This window comes from Mesocricetus auratus, unplaced genomic scaffold (assembly GCF_017639785.1).
Source record: "Mesocricetus auratus isolate SY011 unplaced genomic scaffold, BCM_Maur_2.0 Super-Scaffold_15014, whole genome shotgun sequence".
NCBI lineage: Eukaryota > Metazoa > Chordata > Mammalia > Rodentia > Cricetidae > Mesocricetus > Mesocricetus auratus.
In genome coordinates this window covers 35,612,784-35,639,126 of record NW_024429186.1, presented here as the reverse complement: position 1 = coordinate 35,639,126, position 26,343 = coordinate 35,612,784, and the positions used below count along the sequence as shown (strand labels likewise).

At 45.3% G+C, this 26,343-nt stretch overlaps 1 protein-coding gene across 6 annotated transcripts in view; it reads right to left on the bottom strand.

Moving 5' to 3' along the window:
- Slc8a3 (solute carrier family 8 member A3) overlaps positions 1-24,507 on the bottom strand; it is a 134,601-nt gene extending 110,094 nt beyond the window's left edge. For 2 of the 6 annotated variants that reach the window (XM_021228772.2, XM_013115416.3), the window contains exons 1-2: positions 23,458-24,505; positions 5,483-7,327 (exon numbers count right to left, since the gene is read on the bottom strand). In XM_021228772.2, coding sequence (XP_021084431.1) covers positions 5,483-7,266 — 1,784 coding nt within the window. In that variant the 5' untranslated portion in view covers positions 7,267-7,327; positions 23,458-24,505. Of the gene's footprint in view, positions 1-5,482; positions 7,328-23,457 lie in introns of all 6 variants that reach the window. The other 4 variants (XM_021228773.2, XM_040742816.1, XM_005072713.4 and 1 more) reach the window with 4 other exon arrangements.
- Positions 24,508-26,343: the final 1,836 nt, after the last annotated feature.

The window sequence follows — 26,343 nt, the reverse complement described above, 5'->3', positions numbered from 1 at the left end:
AACACATACCAGTATGTACTGGTCAGAACAATTTTAGCAAGGCAAAACCTTCCAGAATAAATAAACTTTGTTTTTAGCTTTAAATTCTTCTTTAATTTTAGGTAAGTTCTTTTACATTAGCAAATAAAATAATGGGTTTCATTGTGACATTCTCATAATATAGATCATTGTATTTTGCCCATATTTTTCATCCCATACCCATCCCGAACCTCTCCTCCAAACTTCCCTTCCTCCAAACTTCTGCTGGTTCCTTTCTCTCCCCATTCTTTGTTGTATATTTAGTGAATGGTAGAGGTAAGAATATAACGTCTACAAATGATGACTATCATGCTACCTGAGAATATTTATGTGATGTCAGTTAGCAAAACCTTTAAATCATTAGATTCTTGCCAAAAGACCTTCAATGGCATAAAGTCTACATATTGGGGCTTGCTGTATTTGAGGATCAATTAGTCTGTCTTCAACTATCAACTCCATACGACTGGATTGGGAAGCACAGATTAATTTCTCATTAAAAATAATAAGAAAACAACATCTTGAATAATCAGTCTGCTACCTTCTTCATGGGGCCAAGGGAAACCCAGTCAAAGGTAGAAAGGCGTGTGCACATATAACCCATACAAAACTATCTAGGAATTTGATGGAAAGATCAGACCAAGAAGGATCCTCACTCACTGGACTGGTGCTGTGCAAGCATCTCTTGCCTTTTTTCTTAGGAGTGAAAGTGGAAACTGACCTTAGGAGCAGAAGAGTCTATTGAAGACAAACCTTTATTAAGAATAATAACTCCGGGAGGCAGAGGCAGGCGGATCTCTGTGAGTTCGAGGCCAGGCTGGACCAATAGCCTCCAAAACAATACAGAGAAACCCTGTCTCGTAAAACCAAAAAAAAAAAAAGAATAATAATTCCATTGGCTCAGGGTCTTACTTCTTGAACAGTCTCAAGGTGTCAAGGTGAACCAAGGGATTAAAAATAGTTTGTGCTGTATTATTATTTTTAGTTAAGACATTAGTCACATTATATTCCAATATTTGCACTCCCAAAGTAGCTTTCACATTTGAATTGCCATATTCTTTCCAAACTTAACATTTTACTGGTGAATAAAAATAAAACAAAGATGTCTGAAGCATAAGGGGACATTAACTTTGGCAGCTTCTAATGTCCTTCCCAACCCTGGCTTTCCATCATATCTAATGTGATATTGAGAAAATCACTTTCACTCTTTGAATTCAGCTTCATAATTTGTAAAATGAGAGGTCAAATATCTTCCAGCTTTAACATATAATTTGTTTGGAACATGTGCAACACAGCCAATACTGTATTCTTCCTTGAAGGAAGCCTCTGCTATTTAATTATAGTAGATCCTGCTATTTGCATATTTGACACCGTGGCTTTGACTATTCCCAGAGACCCCCAAAGATCTGCGGGCTTCAATAACCTGTTATTTTGCAGACGCATGCTGTGAGCTGGAGATATATAGGAGCCAGTTGTTTGCTTAATGAGTGAAATTAGCATGCAGGCAAAACTCATATCTCCAAGAGGTTTTGTTACTGTTTGCTGTAGGCTCGGAAGCCATAATTCTGTAGTGATAGGCATAAAACTGGGGATTCTCCTGGATCATGAAGACGTCAGTAATACCCATTACAAAATGTAAAGGGTTTGTTGCCATACAGGAATAAGTCAGCCACACACTGTCTTCCATCCCTCTGCTATGTCCTTAAAGAAGGTTCATTATCGCTTGAGTTGTGTATGTCACACACAATATGGAGCTCCTGTGCCCCCCTTTTTTTGACTCCTTCTCAAACATACTGTTCTCGTGTGTGTGTGTGTGTGTGTGTGTGTGTGTGTGTGTGTGTGTGTGTACAGTGACCCTTTCTTTCTGAGAGGAAGATCCTTGACAGAGGAAATGCTAACTTGTCTTATTTCTCTCTCCTCAGTGCTGAGTAATGAAATAACACATAACAAACAGTTAGTAAACATTTGTTGAATGACTGAGAAGGTAGTGTGCTAAGGGTGCATTTGCTTCTTATTTGTATTTTGAAGTTAACATATTATTTCTATTGATTTAACAACAACAAAATCTCTAGGACCCATGCAGATGACATCACTATGCAAAGTTACCCTGCCAGTGGGTGGGGAGGGGAGATCATACCATGATGCTATCGTGAAGGAGTCAATGAAAAACATTCATGTGCATGAATGTGGGAGTGTAGGTTCTACAACATTCGTGTAGAACCCAAAAGATCTTGGCTGTCGGTCATCTTCTGCCTTGTCTGCGACAGGATCTCTTTATTATTTTCTACTGTATCTGCCAGGTTAGCCGGCCTGCCAACTCCCAGGATTCTCCTGTCTCCATCCTCCATCTACCAACAGGAGCCCTGGGATTACAGGTGCTCACACTATGCTTTCATCTTTTGTGTTCTGGAGATTCGAACTCAGATCCTCATAGTGGCACAGCAGACATGCTTACTGAGCCATCTCCTTGGTTCCAATATTCCTGATAAAGCAAGGCAAAGTTCCAGTATCAACCAGGCTTGATGATTATTGGGCAAATAAAGCTTCAAAAGACAAGGAGCCAAAAGAGGGATTCTTTCAAAAATCATTCACTCATCTTCTGTCCAAGTATCTGAAGGTGTCAAACTCAGATCCCAGAATGGCTTTGCAGCTAGGCCTTGATAAGAGTTTGGTTGTTGCTGTACTGGGTTTGAAAGCAGAGTTGGGTAAATGCTCATTCTTGGCTCAATTAAGCAAGTCATTTGAGAAGCTGCTTTCATTTCTAGGTCTCATGGTTTGGTCAGGACCTTTATATTCTTTACTTTTAAGTTGGGACAAGCACCATCAAGGGTTGGTGGGAAATGTTCTACCCTAGACCTTTGTATCATGATGTATACTTCTGATAACATTGTGTAGGGACAAGTGTTCTAGAAGGTGAAAGGCCCTGTCTGGCTCTCACATTTCATAAGTTCAGGTGAGAATTCTTTACAGGGCCAGAAACTAGCGTGTTCATTAATTACAGTCACACAGAGATCCAAGTAACCTGATCCCCTCAGTTGTGTCCCCTGAAAATACTGCTCATTCATCACACTGCTGCTGCTACCAGCTTTATTTACTGAACACACACCATGAAACAATAAGCCCTGCAAGAAGGATATTCCTATTTTATCTACATCATAGGTAATGAATTTTTCTTTACTAGTGTGGTTAAGTCAACAGAGAAGTTAAGACTTCTGATCAAAAGCATGCAGAGTCCATGGTTCCTCTATTCCAAAGCACTGCTGCTTCTGGGTATAAAATTATAGTTTAAAGCACCATGGATCAGATGGCTATACAACAATAACTAAGATGCTTTGGGCTTGTTATTCTGCAGTCAAGGAACACTAAAGGATCACATCATACTGAGGTCAAACAACCATGCAAATGGATAGATGGAAACATAAACTTGTTAGCTAAAGCCAAGGCACATATCCACATATGCACACCATACCATACCACACACACACACACACACACACACACACACACACACACACACACACACACACAAAAAGTAGTTATACTCAGAGACCCTAGATGGATAACTGATGAAGAAATTGGGGACCAGTTTCTAATATCCCCCAAACTAACTTTCTATGACACTAGAAGATAAATATTAAATAGGAATTCTCCCAAATCTAGCCAATTACAGGAAATTGTGTGGATATGATGTCATCTAATGCTTAAGAATGAACATTCACATGCTAACATTACCATATACATGTATGAAACTTCACAAAGTCATCTTCCCAGTGAGAGCCTGGCTTTACTTATGTGTATGTAAACTATCCCTAGGGCATATAGAAATAGCTAGTATTCTCTGGAAGGCATGGGTTTTTACTTATGCCAATAAATGATCATCCTTATCAGCAAAAATGACTAAACATTGTTCTGACAAATCAATTTGTCAATGTCTATTTCTCTTCAGGAGTCAGTATCCCCTGCCTTATTCTTTTAACAAGTGATAGATAATATGACAGACACTCAATGACTACATTTGTGTTCAGAAGATCTTAGATTTGGAAGGAAGTTTATGATAATCTGACCCTGCCTCCAGGCAAGGAAAATATTTTTATTGTTGCTCTTTATATGAGGGTTTCCTTCAGTTACTAAGGTACTTGTCCAAAGTCAGAAGAGACTTGGAAACACAGCAGCAGAATCCCCTGGGTCACCCAACTGCTGCTAGCAGAATCCAAGCCTTTTAGATTGTCCCATGGCTTCCCAATGAATAGACCCGAAAAGAAATTCTCCAAGAACCCCTTTCTTGGGGCCTAGGGATCCCCCTTTCCATGAGGTCCTTCCCTCCCTTTCCTCCTGGTTTCTGAATGGTTCCATTTCTCACAAGGAGAAGCAACAGGTTCTTGGAGCAGTTTTATACTCCCTGTCACATCCCTTCTTCCCACCATCTCCTGCTGTGGAAGAGTAGGTACTCAGAGGAGGGTCCTTTCTCATTGACATCCTCCTCAGCTTCCTTGAAAAGCTGACCCTGCTGTAAGCTAAGCTAGGAAAGTCAGTCAATGCTTGTTTTCAGCGCTAGCTATGCAACCAGAGATGCAGAATGCCCAATTTTCAAAAAGGGCTGGTGAAGAGAGATGACAGGAGAACATTTTTCAGGTTCTGAGGGGCTGAATGGGGCAAAAAATGATGAGATTGTTCATGGGAGTCCTGGACAGTGAAACAGGACCACACAGAAGGTGTGTTTTCATCCACAAATCTCTTTCAGTGCATAGCAGAATTTGAAGCTTATACCTGACTCTAGAAGCAAAGGACAGTGACCCTAAGACTTTTCCTTCTTTATGACACTTCTGGTATTCTGGCCATATCCACTTGCCTCATTCAGGTTAAACAAACCTTGTTCCACAAAATAGCTTGTGGGTATTTAAAAACATTGCCAAGTTTTAATAAATTTTTCAATTTCCAAATGGAAAGTGTAGTGTCTGGAATCTGGCTAGGTAACACAACTGCAATGTGGTACTGGGGGAAAACAAACTAATGCCAATTATTTTCTTGAGGATATTATGACCAGACTATTATTGCCCTGTGATAGTAAGTTTCCAAACTTATAGCCTTTGGTACAGAAGAGGGAAGGAGAAGCTTGTGTACGTTCCCAGCTCATTCTTGGTCACAAGCATACTCCAAGATCTTATAGAAACATCTGTCACCTCACACCTCTACCATCCATCATTTTGAGTTTCGGTGAACAAACTTTTGTGTCCTTAGGTCTTGTCACTGAACTCTTTGTCCAGAAACAATATAGAAATAGAAAGCATAAGGAGGGCTTGGGAGCAAAGACCTGTCCACTGGTGTCTGCTGCTCCTGCATACCTGTGATGAAAGCAAAGTTTGGGATTAGCAGAAACACAATCGAGTAATGTAAGGAGTAGTATCAAAGTACAGACAGATGGCGCAGGATGGGCAGCGGATGGATGAAAAACAAAAAGGTTACTTACACTGTTTCATCATTCTTGAACTCCAGCTCTCCAAATGTATCTTCAAAGTCCTCACCACCACCCTTGGCTGTCCCTTCTACTGTCCTAAAAGGGACGATGACTGTGCCCCGGGCACCTGATGTCCTCAGAACCTTGACCTCCATAACTCCAATACTTTCACTGACATGAATGGTATCACATTCAAAAGTGAAAATTCCTGCATGATCATCGTCCAAGATGGTAACTGTGGCCACACAAGGAGAGGCCAGGACAGCCCGAGGCAAAGGAAAACTACCAAGCATTGCTGGGGGTGCCCCCTCCTCCAGCTGCTCCTCTTCCACACGAACGTTGCTCAGCCTCACAAAGAAGTGTTCATCCTCCTCAAAGATGTCATCATCAATGATGCCTACCGAGAACTCTTTCTGGGTCTCCCCTGGCTTCAGAACCACCGTGCCCTCTGTGAACTCATAGTCAGCCCCTGCATTGGCAGAGCCATCCTCTGTTTTGTAATCCACATACATGGTCTTGGACACATCTCCTCCTTTCCTCACCACTGTTAGGAGGACAGCTCCACAGTTCTCCAGGCACTGGTAAGAACATGGGTCAAAGAAGACCTTGGAGGCAAAGTCCTCAGGCTCATCAGTGTGCACCTCACTCATGCTGGAGGTCTTCTTGGCTTGCTCTGCTGCATGCTTCTTAAGTATATTGCCTGCACCAGTCATCATACGGGTGGCTTGGATGCGGTAGAAAGCACGGCTCTTCTGTTGGTGGGAAAGAGCATAATAATTGGCCATCTCCACCAGCTGATCTAAGTCCTTCTCTGGGTGTTTTTGTTTCAGATCCTTAAGAATCCGGATCATTTCTCTGCGAGATTCATCTACCTCCTTCCCTTCCAAGGGTACCAGGTTCCCATCTAGGAAGTGGGAATTCATCATTTTCCCATCCATCTCAATGCCCTTAGGGTGGTCACCCTCTGTCTCAATGATAATTCCCCGGTGTTTATCTGTGCGGTATTTTTTGTGCATGTATTTGTAGAAGAGCAGTCGCTTATCTGCCACCCAAGCCAGCAGGACACACACTGGAAAGAAGAAGAGAGTAAGGAGGCCTTCCCACACCTGGACCACACCAGGAGAGAAGACTGCCAGGATCATATAGAGCCAGATATAGGCAAAGATGCTCCAAGCAGCAGTGACAAAGAAGACTCGCAGGTGCTTGATCTTCCGAGTCTCCCCATCTGGGATGACATAGACGCAGATGCCAATGATGATAAACATGTTGAAAGCTGCACTGCCCACAATGGTAGATGGTCCAAGATCACCAGCAACGAACCCATGACCACACACCTCAATTAAAGACAGGAGGATCTCTGGAGCAGAAGAACCCAGAGCCATCAGGGTCAGATTGGAGACAGTTTCATTCCAGACCCGAATTGTAGTTGTGCTGGTCTCTCCATTGGGCTTTTTGATAGTCACTTCCCTCTCTTGGGAGGTGATAACTTCAATAGATGCCATGAAGCGGTCAGCAATGATAGACACCCCAAGAAACATGTATATCAGGGCCACAAAATAGACAATGACCCTGGCAATCTTGTCCCCCAGGGAAGGGTTCTCTGGATACCAGATTGGCAGGATGACACCCTCTTTGCAGTCCGATGACCCCGAACAGGACTCATTGTTTTGCCCTGCACTGGGCACATCCCCTGAGTCACCAGCCTCTGCTCGAAGACCATTCAGGAAGAGCACAAAAGTAACCAGCCCAAAATGGAGGAAGGCAGAGGTGAGAGGCTGTAACCGTAACCACGCCATACACAAGACTTAGATTCTGGCTCTACCACAGCACCAATGGTCCTCCTGACAGGCCTGAGACCTAGAAAGAAATCAGAGAGGCAGGAAAAGACATGAGAAAAACGGGGGCAACAAATGGCAGGTTCCCACCAACACAAATGATGGTTCACCTCGATTGACATATGGCACTGACATATGGGGCCGTCTCTCACTTGGAAAAATAGATGTCAATGGGAAACACAAATAGCTTCCCTGTCCTCAAAAACCATCTGGTGGAGACTCGGCTGAAGAATAGTTTGAAATAGCTGGCAAGGCTAGGGATGGAAACCCAAGTGATGCCTCCTGGTCCTGAGCTGTAACTCCAGTTGTCCCTAGAATCAATTTAAAATAGGTCCTTATGCCCTGAATCTTTTTTCCCACTTGTACTCAGTCTTCCTTGCCTGTCTTTAACACTCAAGAGTCTTGCAAGACACGGGTTTGCAAGCATATATGCTGAATTGAGCTGTGTTTTCAATGGAATGGCCCCTGACACAGAACACCTGGTCCTGTGTGTAACTGAGCTCTCCTTCCCCTAATACAAAATTTCTGGAGCTAGCCAGGAATTCTGAAGCTTCTTGTAAAAATAATAAAATTAGTTTCATAGTGACTGCTGAATGCACTGTAGTAAAACTGAAACTCAGAGAAGTGTGCCTCAGACCCTGTCCCCTGTGCCCCTCACTCCCAACCCCCAGTAAACCATGCTTAGAACGAGCTGTCATTCAGTCACTGAATTCCAAGTGGAAACAAGGAAGGGGCTAAGAAGGAGAAATTGTTACCATTAAACAAGTGAGCGACTCTCATAAACATGTTTGTAGAGACTTGAAGTGTATTTGAGGGTGGCATACAGCCTTATTGTTGGGCTCAAAGCACTGAGTGGTGACTGGGTATTGAAGGGAATAGGACACTCAGCATTTTCAATTGAGGCTACGAGCATCTGCTCATTTGTGGCTGTAAGTCCTTTCATCCCCTGGCCCACTCAGACAGAATAGGAATGGAAACAACCAAGCAATAGTTATTAGAGGCAAGCCATCCACTTCCCTCTTGCTGCTAAAATCCTGTGGAGTGTGGCTAGTAATGCGGGGCTGTAGATTTCGTCTGCACAGCACCTTAAAGACGTCAAGGCGTCATCTTCCATGTTGGCTGTTCTTTCCCCACCGGTCACTTCTGAAAGCACCACCCCCACCTACTCAGTTATTTGGGCTGGACATCAGATGTTATCCTGCAAGCATGCCTCTCCCTCTGGCTCTGGGCCAGTTCCACACTAAATCCTACTAGCTGTCTTTGTGATCTTAACCACCACCATCATGGTCCAAGCCACCATTGTCCCTTGTCCGATGGACCTGCCACAGTGACCTTCTAACTAAAAGTCCCACTTCAACTCTTGCCATTGAATAAATCTCAGTTCTGCTTTCCTCACTCAGTCACAGTCCTGTTGGGATTCTGGGAAGAGGACCAAGGACCCTGCACTTGCTAGACTAGAATCCTACCGCTAAACAATATTTCCAGTCCACCATAGCAATCAAACAAACAGTCCCCCCACACACACACCACACACAGAAAACCACAGATTTAAGCATATCACTCCCTTAGTTGAAGCTCTTTCTTAGTTTTTGGTTTTGGTTTTTGTTTGTTTGTTTTTTGCGTGCTCTTGGTATAAATCCTTGATTCCCTGCTGTGGCCAGCAAAGAAGGCCTTGTAGGAATCACCTCCTTCATTATCTCCCCACCTCATCCTCTGTCACTCTCTCATTAAATTTCAACAATGCTCTTCCTTCATTTCACCCTGACTATACAGCCTACTGTCTACCTCAGGACCTTTGCACATGCCATTGTTCAGGAAGGAAATATGAGTTTCTTCTTTGCACCTTCCAATTATAACAAAGCTTTGTATCAACTAAATGTCACTTTCTCAAGTGAACAAAAATTCCTCTGACTGCTGCAAATGGTCACTTTTCTCTGTTATGTCCCCTCATTGGACTCTTTCCCTCTATGGCATTCTAAATACTTTGAAATGTTTATTTTTTAGTATTAGATGATTAATGCCTTATCCATTAAGCTGTGATGACATAAGGGCAAGGGCTGGGTCTCCTCTACATACCGTGGAATCCTAAGTAGGTGTTAGCAGTGTTCAGTAAATGTGTGCCTTGAAACAGATAAATGTAGCCACCAAAAAAAAAAAAAAAAAGCTTCCTAAGAGATCAATCGGCTTTCTTCAAAAACTATTTTTATGACCTAAAGTATAGATAATTGCTTTGGAAATATATAAAGATCTCATAGACCAATCATGACTCAGTTTTAGAGGTTGTGTAGGCTCTCTTTAAATTCCTAAATCTCACAGACAGAAACACCCTCCAGGATAAAGTATATCCAGTGTATACTCTAACTACAAAGGTCTTCCTTTCAAAGAGCTACAGATTAACTCCCCCTCAAATTGCTGGGGCCCACACTAGTCCAGGAACTGAACACCATCATAACAATGGCTTGGGGCCTCTGTCCTTGACCTCGCTCGAAGGAGCAGGGGTCATGAGATAACTATGGAGGAGCAGAGTGCTGGAAGATGATCTTGGAGCTGCCATGTGCACAGAGATCCCCATTCACAAGTCTGACACTCACCCTTGGGAAATATGGACAAAGGAGGTTCTTTCCTTCTTGCCTCTACTTTCAAAACTCCTGACTTGGAGGATTCTCATGAGTCCCATGCAGGAGGAGATGGACGTGGGCACAGCTGAAGCAGCTTTTCAGTCAAGAGCCCACAGGGTGACAGAAGGTGGCATCCCCCAGTGGATAGGCATCCACAGGTGAGAAAGGACATGGAGCATCATGGAGGTAGCTGTGCTGGCCAGTCGGCCAAGGACTCTTGTTCTACACAGCGGAGGCTTAAGAGAGCCACAACCTAAGTTACCCCTCAGCCCTGCAGACATATTGTGGTGCCAGGTCATCATGGGGAATGCCCTGTCTTGGGGACAGAATCAGAGGCCGATTTCCTGAGAAAACTAGCAAGCTGAAGGCAAGGACAAAAGAAAATTGCAGGAAGGAGACTGGCTAGTAAGTACCTGCACCAGTCCGCTGCTCCAGAAAATAGATTCTGGCTGCAGTATTGTTAGATTGTAAAGGGACAGCTCCGCTGACCAAACCAACTGTCTTGTTTATTTGTTTGTTTGTTTGATTTTGCTTTTTTGAGACAGGGTTTCTCTGTGCTGTTTTGGAGCCTATCCTGGCACTCACTCTGTAGCCCAGGCTACTCTCGAACTCACAGAGATCCGCCTGCCTCTGCCTCCTGAGTGCTGGGATCAATGGCATGCACCACCAACACCAGGCACCAACTGTCTTTAATACTATTGTTCCAGGCCCAAACACTAAGGCAGATTCTAAACTTTTAGGGTGTCTCCTTACCCTTTTAAAGATCTAGACTCAGCAACAGAACTCAATTCAAAACAGATATCAACACGTCACGCTACTTGTAACTTTATAGCAACCCTATGTAGTTAGTAAAACTTTTATTTCCATTTTTGTATTTTGGAGAAAATGTCCTACTTAAATCATTTTACTGAAAGCATAAGGCAAAAAAAAAATTTAACACAGCCAAAATACACAGGGAAATGACATAAAATGGACGGCTTTAGCCACTCAATTTTACCAAAATGTCCCATTTTGTTGTAGAACATGAATGGCCCCAGTCAGCTTCCAGTCTGATGTGGACTCGGGGAGCAGTGTGACTGTGTCCCCACGTAGGAGACACTAGCCATTTGACAGAGCCCCAGAGTCCCCAGGCTCGGGACTATGCTGGCTGCCTGCTTCTGTCACCCACCTGAATATTCTTTTCATCATTCAGCTTGACAAATATTGACAAATGCCTGTGATTTGCCACTACATGCCAGTGGGTAAAATGAAAAATGAGACACAGTGTTTGCCCACAAAGGTACACTTGAGTAGGAGTAGAAAGAGACACAAAAATAGACAGTTTTCCTACAAAGTGTGGGGGCAAGGGCAGAGTGCTGTAAATACTCGGGGGAGGGGGCGCTGAGCCAGCTTGGGATTTGGGGAGGCGGTTCTGAAGGAGATGATCCCTGAAATAGGTCTTCAAGCATGAGTGAGCCTTAAAAAAAGAAGAAAAGAAGAAAGAAAGTAGGAAGGGCGCTCCAGTTAAAGAGAACAGCCCAAGCAAAGACATGCAGACTCGAGACAGGCTGCTGCGTGTCTTGGATTACAGGAAATACGGTGTGGGGAAGAGAAGCCAGAGGAGGAAGCTGCATGGCAGGGGAGTGTTCATTCACCACAGGTCTTCTAGGGCAGGCTGAGAAGATAGGATTTTATCCTAAGACAAGGAAAACCAATGATGGGATTCTAAACAGGAGAACAACACGGTCTGGTTTGTATTTCAGAAAAGTCCATTTCACAGAAGGTTTAGGATGGCTGTAAGGAAGAAAAGACTGGAATAGGCGGATTAGTTCAAAATACATTTGGGAACAGAGAAGATGCAGATAAAAAGGAACCATGGTCTATTCCACAGAGAGTGACCCTCTGTTCCAATTCTGCTCCTTCAGCAGAACGCATGTCCTGGACCTCCTGCCTCTTTCCTGGCTTATTTTCCTAATGCCCCCCCCCAGGGCCTTTTGCAAGGTGTCTGTGTCCTCAGCAGTAGCTCCCAACATCTTTTAATATTGCTGGCAAATTTAATTAAAATCACTGTTCCTCTGCTCGTCCAGATCATTAATAAAACAATGCCACCAGGCTAGACTGAACAACTCCCTCCTGCTACGCCCTCTACTTTCTCCAATGGGAACAAAGCTTAGGGCCTGTCACCAGCCTCAGTAGAGTCATTCTGCTCTGCTTCTAAATCTGGGCCCCTGCACAGGCGTCACAGCCAATTTATATTAAAGTTATAGATGCAACCTGACTGCACCCACTCTGACATGTCATCTGGATGCAAGCACATGCAGAGCATCATGTGTTCCCTCTGCCCAACTCAGGGGATGTTTGTGTAGAGTCCTTTCAGGTACCCAACTCCCTACTCTGCCTATAAGTTATGGCAGATAGATGTGTCTTCGAATGCTGAGGTAGCCCGGCCGACACAACCTGAACCTGGGTCCATTGAGGAAAACATGATGATACTCAATGCTTTTCCTGAATTATTTCTCGTCTTCCCAGTGAAGGAGACATGCTCAGATCTACCTTATAGATGCCACATTAGAGCTCAGAAAGGCTAAGTCATTTGGTCAACATCACAGTTACTAAGGTATCTGAATTTAGGGGAAGTCTGTGTCAGGAACATATGATGTTGGCTCCCAGGTTTGGGGATCCTTTTTTGAGCAAGAGCCCAGTGAAAACAAAGTGAGTCACTCTGAATGCAGAGGCTCCCCCCTATGTACACACACACACACACACACACACACACACACACACACAAGTCTAGAAGTTCAAGGTAGCTTGGAGCAATAAGTCTTCAATTTGAAAGCAGAAAACAAGATTTATTCTCAGGTATGTCTCGTTGAGTTGGACACCCTGGAAAGTCTGTGAGGCTCCTGGGGGCAATCCTTGCATCACTCATAAAGCTCAGGTTGGGTTTGACAGTGTTTACGGTCAATCAACTCAAAGATGCTTTGATCTTTGGGAAAGGACATACTTAAGTCCGATCAGGCCAGAGCAGTGGGACAGCCAGGCCTGGAGTGTAGACTCCCAAGGAGAACTCAGAGGATAAAAAGGGAGGGTAGTAGGAAGAAAAGGCTAAGACAAGGTCAAGGAGAGTTTTCATTCTGGATTTACCAAAAGCCTCTTGGATTGAGTCCATTTTGTAAGCAACTGTTCTTTGGCTGTTTAGGGCCAGACACTGCACTGCTGACTGGGGTACAGTCACAAATGAGTTATAATTCATTTCCAGCCATACAGACTTTAATCTTCTGATGCGGGATAGGGACAAGCAAGTAAGGAGAAGAATAACTGAATATAACCACATCCTGGGATGTCATTAGTACCCTTTCCTTGCTCTGCTCTGAGCCTCAGGTAGGTGGCTCTCAGGTGGTGACATGGGGGGTGCTGAAGTGCAGTAGAGCTTTAAAATAATGTGGGCAATCTCACAGCAACACAGGGAGCCATATTGCACGGTCCTTCCCTCTCCAATCTCACGCAAATGTCATCTTTTGCCTTCTCTTGACCCTCTCATGACCTAATGGCACCTGAACCATATGACGATGTCATGGAGCCCTGTCAACATTCTTCCAGGAAACACCACACACAAGAAAAGAAAGTCCATAGACAGAGCAGAGTGTCTGCCTCCCCATTCTATGCATACGGATCACGGACTTTAAAGTGACAGTGAAAATGACCTCATGTCTCCATTAAGAACCCATTCAATGACTGGCACTGTGCGGGGCACTATTGTGTCTTTTGTTTAACACCTCAGTTATTTTTTCTTTCGGTGATGACAGCATAGGTTACCTCTAGTTTCCGTGATCTTTTTTCATTCATTCATTCATTCATTCTCAAACTCGTGCTTGTGTGAAACTTAGTATGTGAGTGAGTTAGATTGACCTATTCCAAGAGGTTACTCTCAGTCTTTGTTCTAAATGTATTCCCCCCCAAAACTAAAACAAATAAATAAAAATGTAAAAAGCAAGTTCTAAGAGGGATTAGGGATTTTATCATAGTTCTGTATCCCCAGTGCCTAAATTAGCATCTAGCATATAGTAGATATTTAGTATAGATTTATTGAATGGATGTGCAAAAAAAAAAGCTAGTAAGAATCATATCCACCGATTTCTCCAACCCTTGGCAATGTTCAACTGGAGGCTAGAGAACCATCTGTCGGGGATGCTATGAGCAAAAATTTTCAAATTTGAGTAATATGAACAAAAATATAATCCTTCTTAAGAAGCACACATTGCATCAGAGAAAAGTGACAGAAAAATGAGTAATTGGGACAAAACAGAATCATATTTGGAAGCACATACAGTGATGTGCCAAGAAAGTTTGAAGAAGAAAGAGTTACAATGTCATGGGATCACTTGGGCCAGTTCTATGACCCAGCTAACTTTGTATCTACAACTTGAAAAATGAATGGGTGACAACTAGGTGAAAGCTAGTGTTCTGTCAACATGGGTAGCAGGAAGCCATTGTAGAAGGACAGTGTGGACATTTGAACGAGCAGTGTGCATTCAGAGAGAGGCAGTGAACGTGCTGTGGAAGAGAGCATCTGAGACCAGCCGTGGAATTAGGTGAGGAATTGCTAGAAGGCCTTGAGTGCCTCGCCAAAGAATTTGGGCATCACCTTGGAAAATATGAGGAACAATATAAGCTGAAAGTTTTTTTTAACTGAAGAGAGACAGGATTAAGGTTTTCTTTTGGACAGACAGTCTGCAATGACTCCATGGATGAAAAAAAGCAGGACCTCTTGGAAGCTAAGGCCAGTTTAAACTCTCTTACTTTAGGGAGCAGGAGGAGGAGAAACTAATCCTGAGGAATCCATGGCTATCAGAGCTACCTGAGGTAGGATCAGTCTAAGTTGGAGAATAGTGACAACAAGGTGACAGATGAAGAAAGGAATAAAGAGTCACAGCAAGATAATCACATCAGCATCTTCTCCATTGCACTGGTCCTCCAACAAATGCTCTTTTTCTCCAGAGATACAAGCTCAAAGAAATGGAAGCTGGAGGAATCAACACAAAGACATCTATGTCAAATGCCGACTTAGTTGAGGACTTTATGGGACACAGGGCCAATAAGACCAGCAAGAGTTCTACACCCTCCAGGGAGAGGGCATGAAGTCCCTGGAATTCATCCAAGGCACTAGTGTGCACCTAAGTGTAGTGGAGGTGTGGGCTTTTGTTGGTTTAGTAGCCCTGATGTGATAGACTTTGGAGACACACTGATGGAGTGTGCCTGAGCCCATCCCCAATGAGCACACAGAAGTGTACACAGGATCCATATCTAAATTCAAGCAAAAGGGCCAGGAACTTAAAAACACTGAGAACATTAGAGAAGGGGTAGATTTAGACATCTCCTGTCTGTCAAAAATAAGAATATAGTTCATGTGGAAGGAACTGAATCCATTGAATGCATTACTCCTAGGAAATAGTGTTAGGAGGATATTTCTTTTCTTTTTTAGTTTTAAAGGATGCAAAGTGTTAAGATAAACTCAAACCCAAGTTTGAGTACAAAAAAAGCTTTATTCTGTCCATTGATTCTGTGGTGGTAGTGGTGATGCTATTGCTGGTGGTGGTGGTGTGATGATGTTGTGTGGTAATCATTACTATGTGCCCATAAAACTTGTAGGCTCTTTGAAGATCATGCTGCCTGCATACGTTCTCAGAATTACTGAATGCAAATATGTGTCACACTCTGATCTAACCTCTGTCTAGTTAGAATTACATATCTCGCCTTGTCTACTATTACATCTGCCAATCCTACCCCAACTCTTATAGTATGCTCCCCACAAAACATCTTTTTTCTGTGCAAACCATGCTGGCTTTGGACTTACAATCCTGCTTCAGTTTTCCGGGTGCTATGATTATTGGCTAGTGTTACCAAAACCAACTAGATTTTAAAAAATACCTACCATAAAGACCATGCCATTCCTTGCATCTCAGCTATTCTGGATGTTCCTTTCCTCTCCTAACTACTGACTTTACCTCCTGTTGATATGCTTTACAGTCCACTATGATAAATTAGCTAATGTTAGCTAATGTTTCTAACTATGAGTCTATCTCAGTTTCCTTCAGTTAATGGTCTTTGCCACAGATATCCACATATCCCCTTTTTCATTCCATTCTGGTCTCAAATGGTACCTTCCTTGACAGGCTCTTCCACTGAGTCTTATCTGAAGGTGACCTTTCTCCAGGACTCTCTGCCGTATCATTTTTCATATCTTAATGTAACACATTATTGCTTTTGCCTATTTGTTTGTTGGCTTAACAAGAAATAAAAATTCTGGGTTGGAGAAATGGCTCAGAAGTTAAGAGCACTGGCTGCTCTTCCAGAGGTCCTGAGTTCAATTCCCAACAACCACATGGTGGCTCACAACCATCTATAATGAGATCTGGTGCCCTCTTCTGGTCTGCAGGCAAACATACAGGTAGAACACTATCCATAATAAATAAATAAATAATATCTTACAGAGAGAGAGAGAGAGAGAGAGAGAGAGAGAGAGAGAGAGAGAGAGAGACTAAGAAAGGCTGCTGGTTATGATGACCCACACCTATAATTCCACCTCTCAGGAGGCAAGGGCAAAAGGATTGCAATGTCAAGGCCAACATGAGCTATACAGCAAGACCCTGTCCTAAAAAGAAAGGAACGAAGGAAGGAAGGAACGAAGGAAGGAAGAAAGGCAGGCAGACCCAGGAATATATGGATGCAAATATTGTTGGAACCAACCTAGATGCCTCTCGACCAAAGAATGGATAAAGAAAATGTGTTACATTTACACAATGGAGGACTACTCAGTGTTAAAAAAGTTTGAAGGCAAATGGACAGAACTAGAAAAAGCTATCCTGAGTGAGGTAATCCAGACCCAGAAAGACAAATATAATATGTACTCACTCATAAGTGGATATTAGACATAAAGCAAAGGACAACCAGACTACAGGCCACAACCCCAGAGAACCTAGGTAACAACAAAGAGGACCCTAAGAGAGACATGGATGGATCTGCCTAGGAAGGGAAAAAGACAAAACCCCCTGAATAAATTGGGAATGAATGTAGGGGACAGGATGGAGAGTGGAAGGAGGAAGGGAAAGGAATGGGGGAAATGTATAGTTCAATAAAAATGGCAAAAAAGAGAGAAATAAAAATTCTATCTGGTCAAGAAATGTGCCCTTTTTAAAAAGTTCACCGCAGTGCTTCAGATTAGAGTCTGCATAAGGAGGACTCTGTGAGTATTTATTGAATGAGTGAATAATGACTATAGGATTAAGTGACTTGGAAACGATGTAGGTTGAGAGTAGACTTCAAGCTTCCAAATGACCCTTAGGAAGAGAAGTAAATGGTTTTAGATATAGCTCTCAGAAAACAACAAGTTTTGTTCCTTCAGAAGAACAAAAAGAGCCATGTGGTGTTAGAGCGTTGTCTACAGCCCAAATGAACCTCTTTCCTCCACTCAGCTCGAGTATTCTCACCTGCATCACCTCTTGCTTCAGAGGATGGGAGAGTGGCAACCAATATTTACCCAATGTTTATCATTTATCCAACAAAGATTTAGCTAGTCTATGTGCCAAGAGTTTACAATGGCCTTTCCACTGGCATTATCTCCTTTTATTTTTCCTGTGGGAGTTATCACACAGATGAAGAATCCACTGTTTAGCCAACTGTCAAGATTCCTACACTGATACGTATGGAGCCAACAGAAAAGCTTCCTATGCTGATTATAGAAGTGTCCTTCCACCCAACCTGAAGTAGAACGTCAGAAGAGGAAGGTTCAAGAAAAAGCAGTCCCTGAACCGAAAGGACATGGGGCAGTGGGCTGAGGTGTGAGAAACACAGCACCGCCTGGAGCAGATGCTCTTTCTCCTGTCCCTGGCTGTTGGACAGAGACCACTTCCAGACTCTACTGTTGGCATTGCTAATGGTGAGAGTGCTGACACCCTTCTGGCCTGAGGAGGAAGGAAGCTGGGACTCACTATCCTCTATACAGGTTTCCTTAGCCCATTCTCCTACATTTTGATTTGTTTTAATGTTACTTCATTTATCTTAAGTTTTAAAATGTTGAAATACAGAATTCAATCATATCATTGCCTGCATGAAAAACAAATGGAGTCTGGCAAGCAGTCGGGGTCAAATCTCTGATATGTAGCTGGGGGCTTCTCTCACACAATCAACTCCAGTCAGGTGTGTGGGCCTCCCTTCGACAGGGAGCATCTGCAAACTGCTGTCTTTGAAGCTATGCTCCCTCCCAACTCCCTCCCTTCAGGTTCCCTCTGCCTTTAGTTCCTTCCGAGGAGCAAAAAGGCACAAGCATGGGTGGTTCTTCCTGCCTGGCTAGGGAGGGAGTGTGGTGCTGTGGGTAGTGTGGATGGAGCTTTTGGAAGACCATGGGTAGTGTTTGTACTGGATTCCTACTAGTTTAGTTTTTAAAATGTTTTTCCTAGGGGGAAGAATTGTTGTAGTTGAAACAGGGTAGTTGGAGCATTTGGAGGCCTAGAGCACTGCCAGCCATTCTGAGAAAGTCCTTGAGTATAGCAGCAGAAGGTTACTAGGGACTGCACACTGAGGAAGGTCAACTGGGGATCACTGAGTATATTCAGTTCCCAGAAACTGATGGACATCCCGTTGCAGACAATGCACAAGTGGCTGGACATAAGACACAAACATGAGGAGCTAGAGACACATACTTCAGGAACATCCTGAAGTGATAGCACAAGCCACCAGGGAAGAGTGCCAGGGAATAGTGGAGAAAGGGAAAACTGGGAAGGGGGCAGATTTTTTGAGCAGAAGTGGATGAGGGACCATAGGAGAGCTCAGCCCACCAGAAGCTCAGCGAGGAGTGTTCTAAGGAGCTAGCAACGGTCAACATCATCTGAAGCAGGTGAGTATGGAGTGAGAGAGTGGGTGCTCACTGTGGTCTGGAGATTGAGAGGTCCCGGGGTAGATGGTGGAGAAAGGCGGGAAATGATGAGCATTGGAGTGATGAAGAAATAGAATAATGATCGTAAGATGAGGAGCGGTGGTAGAGAGTGGGAAGCCGACAAGCCACACTTTTTAGAATAGGGTTTGTGGAGAGACAGAATCTGTGTTAAAGGGGGAAGAGGCTCCAGATTAGAGGAGTCCAATTTAGGAAGAGAGTGAACACTATTCAGGGAAGGGGAGGAGTCCTGAGAGTAGTGATGGGGTTGGAGGAGGAGCCAAGTGAAGCAGATATGACACAGAGGAGGAGTGTTGACTTCACCACACAGTTTTCTCTGTGCTACTGGACATGGAGGCCCCTCCTTTCAAAGGGTTTAGAAAGTACCACCTTGAAGCCATCATAGTCTTAGCTTCTAGTCCTGCTTCTGGATTCAGTTCCCACATGAACCAGTACTCTTGCACAACCAGGGCTACCTTATTTGTCAAGCCAAGTAACAGGGCAGTTCATGCTCCTTGGCCTGCTCCATGCTATATCTAGGATGTAACAAAGGAGTTTTCTTTGTAGATGTGACTGTATACAATATCCAAGCACCCAGAATCCTGCAATTACATTTATCAACTCTCCATACAGTTCCTTAAAGAAATGTATCTTTGTATACATACAAGTTTGCAATCTAGAAGTCTTGCTCAATGGTCTTGATAGACTTAATATAAATGTAAATCCTTCTCATCTTCCTATGCTCCTTGGGGGAGGTGCTTCCATATCCTCAAAGACCTCTCCATACCTCATCTTTCAGGGTTTGTCTTGCTTTGTAGCTCAGAGTACCAGGAAGTGTGCCTTATACATCCTAAAACCATTCCCCCTTCCTTAAGGCTCTTTCCCCAAGGCTGGGTTTAGAATGTCTATTCAAGACATATGAACAATCCAACATAAGTCAGCCTCATTAAAGAAAATTAGTGGACCATTTCTCCCTTGAAAGAACATCCAAGGCCTGGAGATATGGCTCAACCTTTAAAGGCTAGGCTCACAATCAGAAATATGAGGGCATTCTAATTCGTGAACGAAAACAGATAGAGGAACTCCTCTCTCCATCAGCACTCTTGGAGATCGACAGACACTTCCCACCAGCCCTACATCCCAGTTTCAATCCCTTTCTGCATATTGTATAAAACATCAATCTGCTCCTTCGCTTCTGGAGTTAAAGCCTTCCTAACACCTCACTGGACAATTCCCTGCAATCTCGTAGCAGAGAGTGCAAGCCCTTCACTGTTTGGCCCTACAGCTTCTCCAACCACAACCCCCCTGCATCTCTGTGTCCAGGCACTTGGAAAAACTCTCTCCACTTCAGGTGTTTTAAACATGATCTCTTCACTCAGCAATGTCTTCCACTCCCCCTCGGTTTCGCTGCATTCACCAAAGCTAACCTGAACCCATCCTTCCTTTCTGGGCTCACTTGTCCTAAGAGTTAGCCTTCAGGCCCTGAGAAGAGGTGACTGTTTCTATTTACTTCCAGTGGTCTGACATTGCTCTTCTTGTGGCAGAAATCACTTTATACAGTAATTGCCTCTTCACTGGTTGGTTGTCCCTGCTAGTACATATATGTATGAGGGAAGGAACCATTCAGTTCTTCATGCCTGTTACCTAGCTCGTGTCTGGCAGAGTAGGTACTTGCTGAATGCCTGTTGAATAAATGTCTCCGGAAATAAGTGAAGGCTTTCTCTTTTGAAGAAAATATTTGAACCTCTAGGCAAAGCAACTGGGTTTGAATGGAGGGAATTACTCCACTCCACTTATCAAATTTAGGAGTGTGAAGAGAAATCAAGATGGTGACGTCTCCCAAATGCAATGACTGGATCATGCAGGGTGGGAAAGAATACCACATCATTGCCTAAGGATGATACCCGGCACTGTGACCAGAGATTATGCAGAACTGTTTTGCACAGGAATAGAAGAGAGCTGGGGCAAAGGAATCAGGGTGCAAGCTCACGGAGGGGTCCAGAGGAAGGTATTTTATTCTTATAGTACTACAGAGTAAATAATTGAACGCTCTAGTCAAGTGCTTTACCATCCAGCTACAACTTTGTCTTACTGCCCCTCCCCTCCCACACCAATCATTTTGGTGTTGATGATGGGAGGCCTTGAATTTGTAATCCCTCCTGCTGAGGTTACAGACCTATGCTGTCAGGCCTGGCTTGATTTTACAAACCAAACAAAGCAAACAGAAAAAAAACCCAACAAAAACAAAACAAAACAGAAAAAAAACCCAACCATTTTGTTTGAAAACTTCTCCCCCTTCTCTGAGTAGAAGACACCAAAGGGGGTGTATGTAGCATGCCCCTCCAGTTCCACTAGTTTAAGCAGTTCTCAAGCGCCTGCTCTATGACAGACAGGGAGAAACTGCCAGCCATTCTTTCTCTCTGCAGAGCTCATTGTCAGGAGCTCCCCCCCCTGCTTCTCTCAGTCACATCAGTCAAATTGAGTTGCATCTTAGATTGCTTCAAAGTGACACGGTCAGATTATGGGTTTGCAGAGTGAGGAAATCCAGCCTGGTCAGAAGGAAGGGAAAGCTTTCTTGGGTGAGCAGTGTTGAGAACTGGAGTGTGGAAGAACAATAAGCTTTCCATGCAGAGGAACCTGCACCATGGCCTTTTATTAAGTCAAGAAGAATCCTCACAGTGGGTCCCCAGTTATGCAGGCTTTGTGGGGGTTCCTTACACACACACACACACACACACACACACACACGTGCAGGCGTGCACATACGTGTGCACACGCTCTTTCATGGCTTATTTATTTAAAGAAAGAGACGTGAAGGACTGCTAATGAGAATGTAGCTTGCTGGACCAGGATGACCAGTCCCCATGCAGTCACCAAAAACTCTGGCCATCAGTCATTCTTTTTCCCAACACTGCGAGGCCTGAATTCAGGGGCATCTTCCTCTCAAAGCTGGGTGAGCCAGTCAGAGACAGCCAGGGCCGTGAGAAGGTGGGGAAGGAAGGCCCTCGGGAGGTCACTCGCCCATACACAGTGAACTGATCCCCTATTTCAGGAAGAGCATGGCGCAGCAGCTATATTTGAAAACCGTGGTAAACAAGAGCTCAGCTCAATTGGACAGGGCACAACAGCTGTGGAGAATTAATCACACGAGCGCTGCTGCAAGTCACCAGGTCGCTTGAGGCCCTCAGGCTTCCCTTTTGGTACCTCACCAGCAGACTGGATGTGTTCCTACCATATACCTACAATCCTCCCCCTTTGGGGGTTTCTTGACCACCCAGGAGCTGGCACCCAGCTGCAGCCTGCGTTTCTGATAAATTGCACCCAATTTCAATCTTCCTGCCTGCAAAACCTTAGCACCGGATGTTCAGAGGTTTGTTTTTTAGTTGCCCAAAGAGGAAGAGGGAGACAAGGATAGGAGGCAAGCAGTGAGTGAGGAAATTTACAGCACTGCATTAAAGGCGCTTGCTCTATTTAGCCCCCCCTCCCTGGTTAAAAATAAAACACAACGAATAAAAAGGAAAAACTGCTTCCTCCCCCAAAACCCCTCTAGCAAATCGTTTTTCATCCTCTGCCCCAGTGGCTCAGGTCCTCAGGGCAGGTCAGTCAGGGCCTGCAGAAGCAGGGCTGGCATTTAAATGAGGGCATCTGTGTGTGTGTGTGTGTGTGTGTGTGTGTGTGTGTGTGTGTGTGTGTGTGCGTGTGCGTGTGCCTGTGCCTGTGTGTGTGTGTATGTGTGTATTAGAGAGGAGAGAGAGAGAGAGAGAGAGAGAGAGAGAGAGAGAGAGAGAGAGAGAGAGAGAGAGAGAGAGAGAGAGAGAGAGAGAGAGAGAATGTGTGTTGAAGGGAATATACTTTCACTTCTCTCCAAGGACCGGAATCACCCAGACAACGGGAGTGGGGGGTCCTGAAATCTCAGGATTTAGCAGTCTCTCCTTGCCTTAGGCTTGGTCTAGGAGCCCCCAGGGGAAGGAGGAAAAAGGGTGCTCTGGGGCTGCAGTTGCAGACTGGAGGCAATGGAGTCTCAAGGTTGTCGTGTGTGTGTGTGTGTGTGTGTGTGTGTGTGTGTGTGTGTGTGCGCGCGCGCGCGTGTGTGTGTGTGTGTGTGTTACCCAGGCCAGCTCTGAAGCGAATAACACGGCCTCCCTCCTAATCCCAGAACCGGTGAGCACCCAACCCCAGGAACTCAACACGTCCTGGCACCAGCGAGACACCCATGCGCGCGCGCACACACACACACACACCTGGCACGCAGATTCCCCATTGAGATGCACCCTCTACTAAGTCAGCAAACCCAGGACAGGACTGTATACACCTTGTTTCCAGTGCCATGGCTCACAGGCATCTCTCGCCGCATCCCCGGCACCCTCGCCTAGACACTCTGCCAGCACCCACCCCCAGCCAAACACCGCATACACAATGTATACTTTCCCGGGCACCCTCCCCCACTTCTTCTGGCACTAAACCCACAGGAAGACAGTGCATGCGAATGATCTTGAGAAATAACTTATCACAATTCTTCTCCATCAGGGACCCTCTTGGGGGCATCTTAAGCCCTGGATCTTGGCGTCCCCTGCTTCTGTCACCCACGGCGGGGCGGGTGGGTTGTGGGCTCATCCCATTACTCACCGATTCCCCTCAGCCTCCAGAGCCCGATGGGCAAGTGAGGCGGGCTAGGAAGGCGCGCGATGCCCGAGCCGCCCGGCTCCTCACCGGCCGCAGCGGCTCATCGCCCCCGCGGGCTGCGGGCCGGCTGCAGCGGCGTCCAGGGCATGACAGTCCGCCGCGGCCGCCCGCCGGAGCTCGTGTGCTGGCAGTTGTCAGGGGGCTTTTGGGCAGCTCATTTGGAGCTGGAGCGCTGGGGGCCAGGGCGCAGGGCGCGGAGTGCCGACCCTCGGCTCTGAGCCAAGGAACAGGGTTGGCCCAAGTGGCCCGCACAAGGCCCGGAGTCCCGACCGCCTTCGCCTGGGGATCCCTGCGGGAGGGGCGGGACGGAGAGCAGAGCGGCGCGCCCTGGCGGCTCGGAGGGACCCCGGCGGGGGCTGGCTGCCGCGTCGCCCGGGCTTTCCCAGAGCTGGGAGCGCGCGACTCAACCTCGCCCGCCGTCACTGCCGGAGACGTCTCGGCCTCGCAGCGTGCAGAGGGGACTAGCGTAGGAGCCGGTTTCTGGGCGAGCCTTGAGCTTTGCCCATTAAGCCTCCACAAGAAGCCAAATCAAAAAGCCAATCTCCAAGCCTCCAAACCCGACGTCACCCTATCAGCTGGGAGACAGCCACACCGAATGACAAGCTACGCATATTTAGCCTGGGGCACGGAGGGGAGACTTGCACAGCGCTTTGCGGCGGGCCAGGGACATCCGGTTCGATCCCCGCGCGCTAAGAGCCCCTGGAAGATCGAAAGCGGACACAAACCCTATCCGGAGGCCACCCACCCAGTCGTTGAGCCCTGGAGCTTGGAGCTTCGCGGCAGGCGGCAGCTGCAGGCGACGCGTCTTGACCTGGATTCCCCAGAGTTGGAAGCTAGCAGGCAGGAGCACAGCACTGGCTTTCCCCTTGTCCCCAGGAGACGCCGCCCGGAATTCCGAAATTAAGTTTCCTCCAAACATATCTGTGGCTTTTAAATATAGCAAGGGACGATTACCCAGGCCTAGGGGAGGACTCAAGGGGGATGGAGGTTGGGAGTGGTGGGGGTCCTTCCCGCCCCGTTTGCCGTTTACTCCCCTTCTCTTCTTGGTGCAGAACTCAGCCTGTCATTTTCTCAGCCAAAGTCAAACAACAGCTTTGTGAGAGATGCTTTAAGTGAGCGCCGCTATGTAGGCTTTGGGGGTTTTTTGAGGCTAAAAATAAAAGGGGTCTGCCTCTCAAATTGCTGCTTACTCTGGGCCTGGTGGCTGGAGCAGAGACCGCCCTTTGATGCAGCAACAGAACTAGGGTTTGGGGCTTGGCTCGAGAGTCATGTACACACACAGCCTTAAATCAGATGTCTGTAATTTCTGCTCTATTTGTCAGGCGTGGTCCTGGGGACAGGAGGAGTGGACAGACCACGCCTAAGGGTGGGATTGCATGTCCTCAGTTTATCGGTGTCATCAGTCAGCTGTGAAATGAGAGCAGCCGGCTGACCCTTTGTATAGATAACAGTGTAGATGGGACAGAAACTGTTCTAGATGCTGCTGCTGCCTGAGGCTAAGTATAAGTGAGAATCACACAGCGCCATAACACCAGTCCCCAGTATCTCCTGAGCAGGACCAGGGTTAGAGCCGGTGAATTTGGTTGCATTACTTGATACCATCTTCACAGGAGGGGATGAAATAAATGCGATTACTACTCGCACTTTGTTGTTGTGATGTTGACACTCTGTCTGGAAGATGTTAAAAGCTATCCTGAGGCTGGGAATAAGGGGAACCAACTGGAGTCACACTGACTCGCGGCAGGTGTGATGCCACCAATGGCACATACAACTCCTAGATTCCTGCTGCTGGGGAGATGCGCCTCTCCAACAAAGTTTGGTCCAAAAAAGGTCAAGTGAGTGTAAGAGGTAGAAAGCAACTGAACTTGGAAAGAAATATACTCTTTTTTTTTTTTATTAGGACCTTGGTTCAGTGTCTTTAGCAAGTCAGGAAGTGATCCTGTCCTGGATATGGGCTCTGCATGTTCTGTTAGGAGTGCTTTCAGACACTTTATGGGCTTTGAATTTGGTGGTTTTCAGGCTTTGTCTCTGGCTTTGTCAGGTTTCAGTGGCTTCTAAAGGGGTGAGGTTTCATATACACCAGGCAGCGGGATTTTACCTTGTGCTTGTCTGCATGGAGCAGTAGGGCATCTGACTGGACTGTGGTCAAGACAGAGAGGAATGGAAGGTGTGTGAATTGGAACAGCTTTTAGGAAGGGTAATTTTTAAAGACACCTCACATCCCTTACAAAAGTGAGAGCCCCTGGGACTCAGTAATTTTACTGGAATATGGCAATAGCTAAGAGTATGAATAAAGATCTGGATTACAAAGATGGTTTTACTTTTATAACAGTAAAAATCTGAAATTTTTTTTCAACAAAACTAGTGTAATAAATCACACTGCAGTGACATAATACAATATAAAATGCCTATGCAGCACTCTGTGTATTGACGTGGAAGGGTTCCATGATGTATGAAAACAAGAAAAAATAGGAGGCAGAGAGAGAGAGAGAGAGAGAGAGAGAGAGAGAGAGATGTGTGTGTCCTGAAAACATAAAAACTTTTAAGAAGCTGTTCTTGGTGATAGGGTTTCTAGTGATTTATACACACACACACTTTTTTTGAGGAATAATTTATGTACAATCAAGCCACTTGCTTTAAGTGCATAGGTTGATGGTTGGGACAGTTTGGATATTCAGTTTCCCTCCCAAAATAAAGACTTGCTATTGAGAGGCAGTAAGTGTTCTGCTTAGTGGGAAATCTCTAGATCATTAGAGACATACTCTCAGAAATGATCGGGAGGGAAAGATGGGAAGGGGACTCAGATGGTAAAGTATGTGTCATACAATC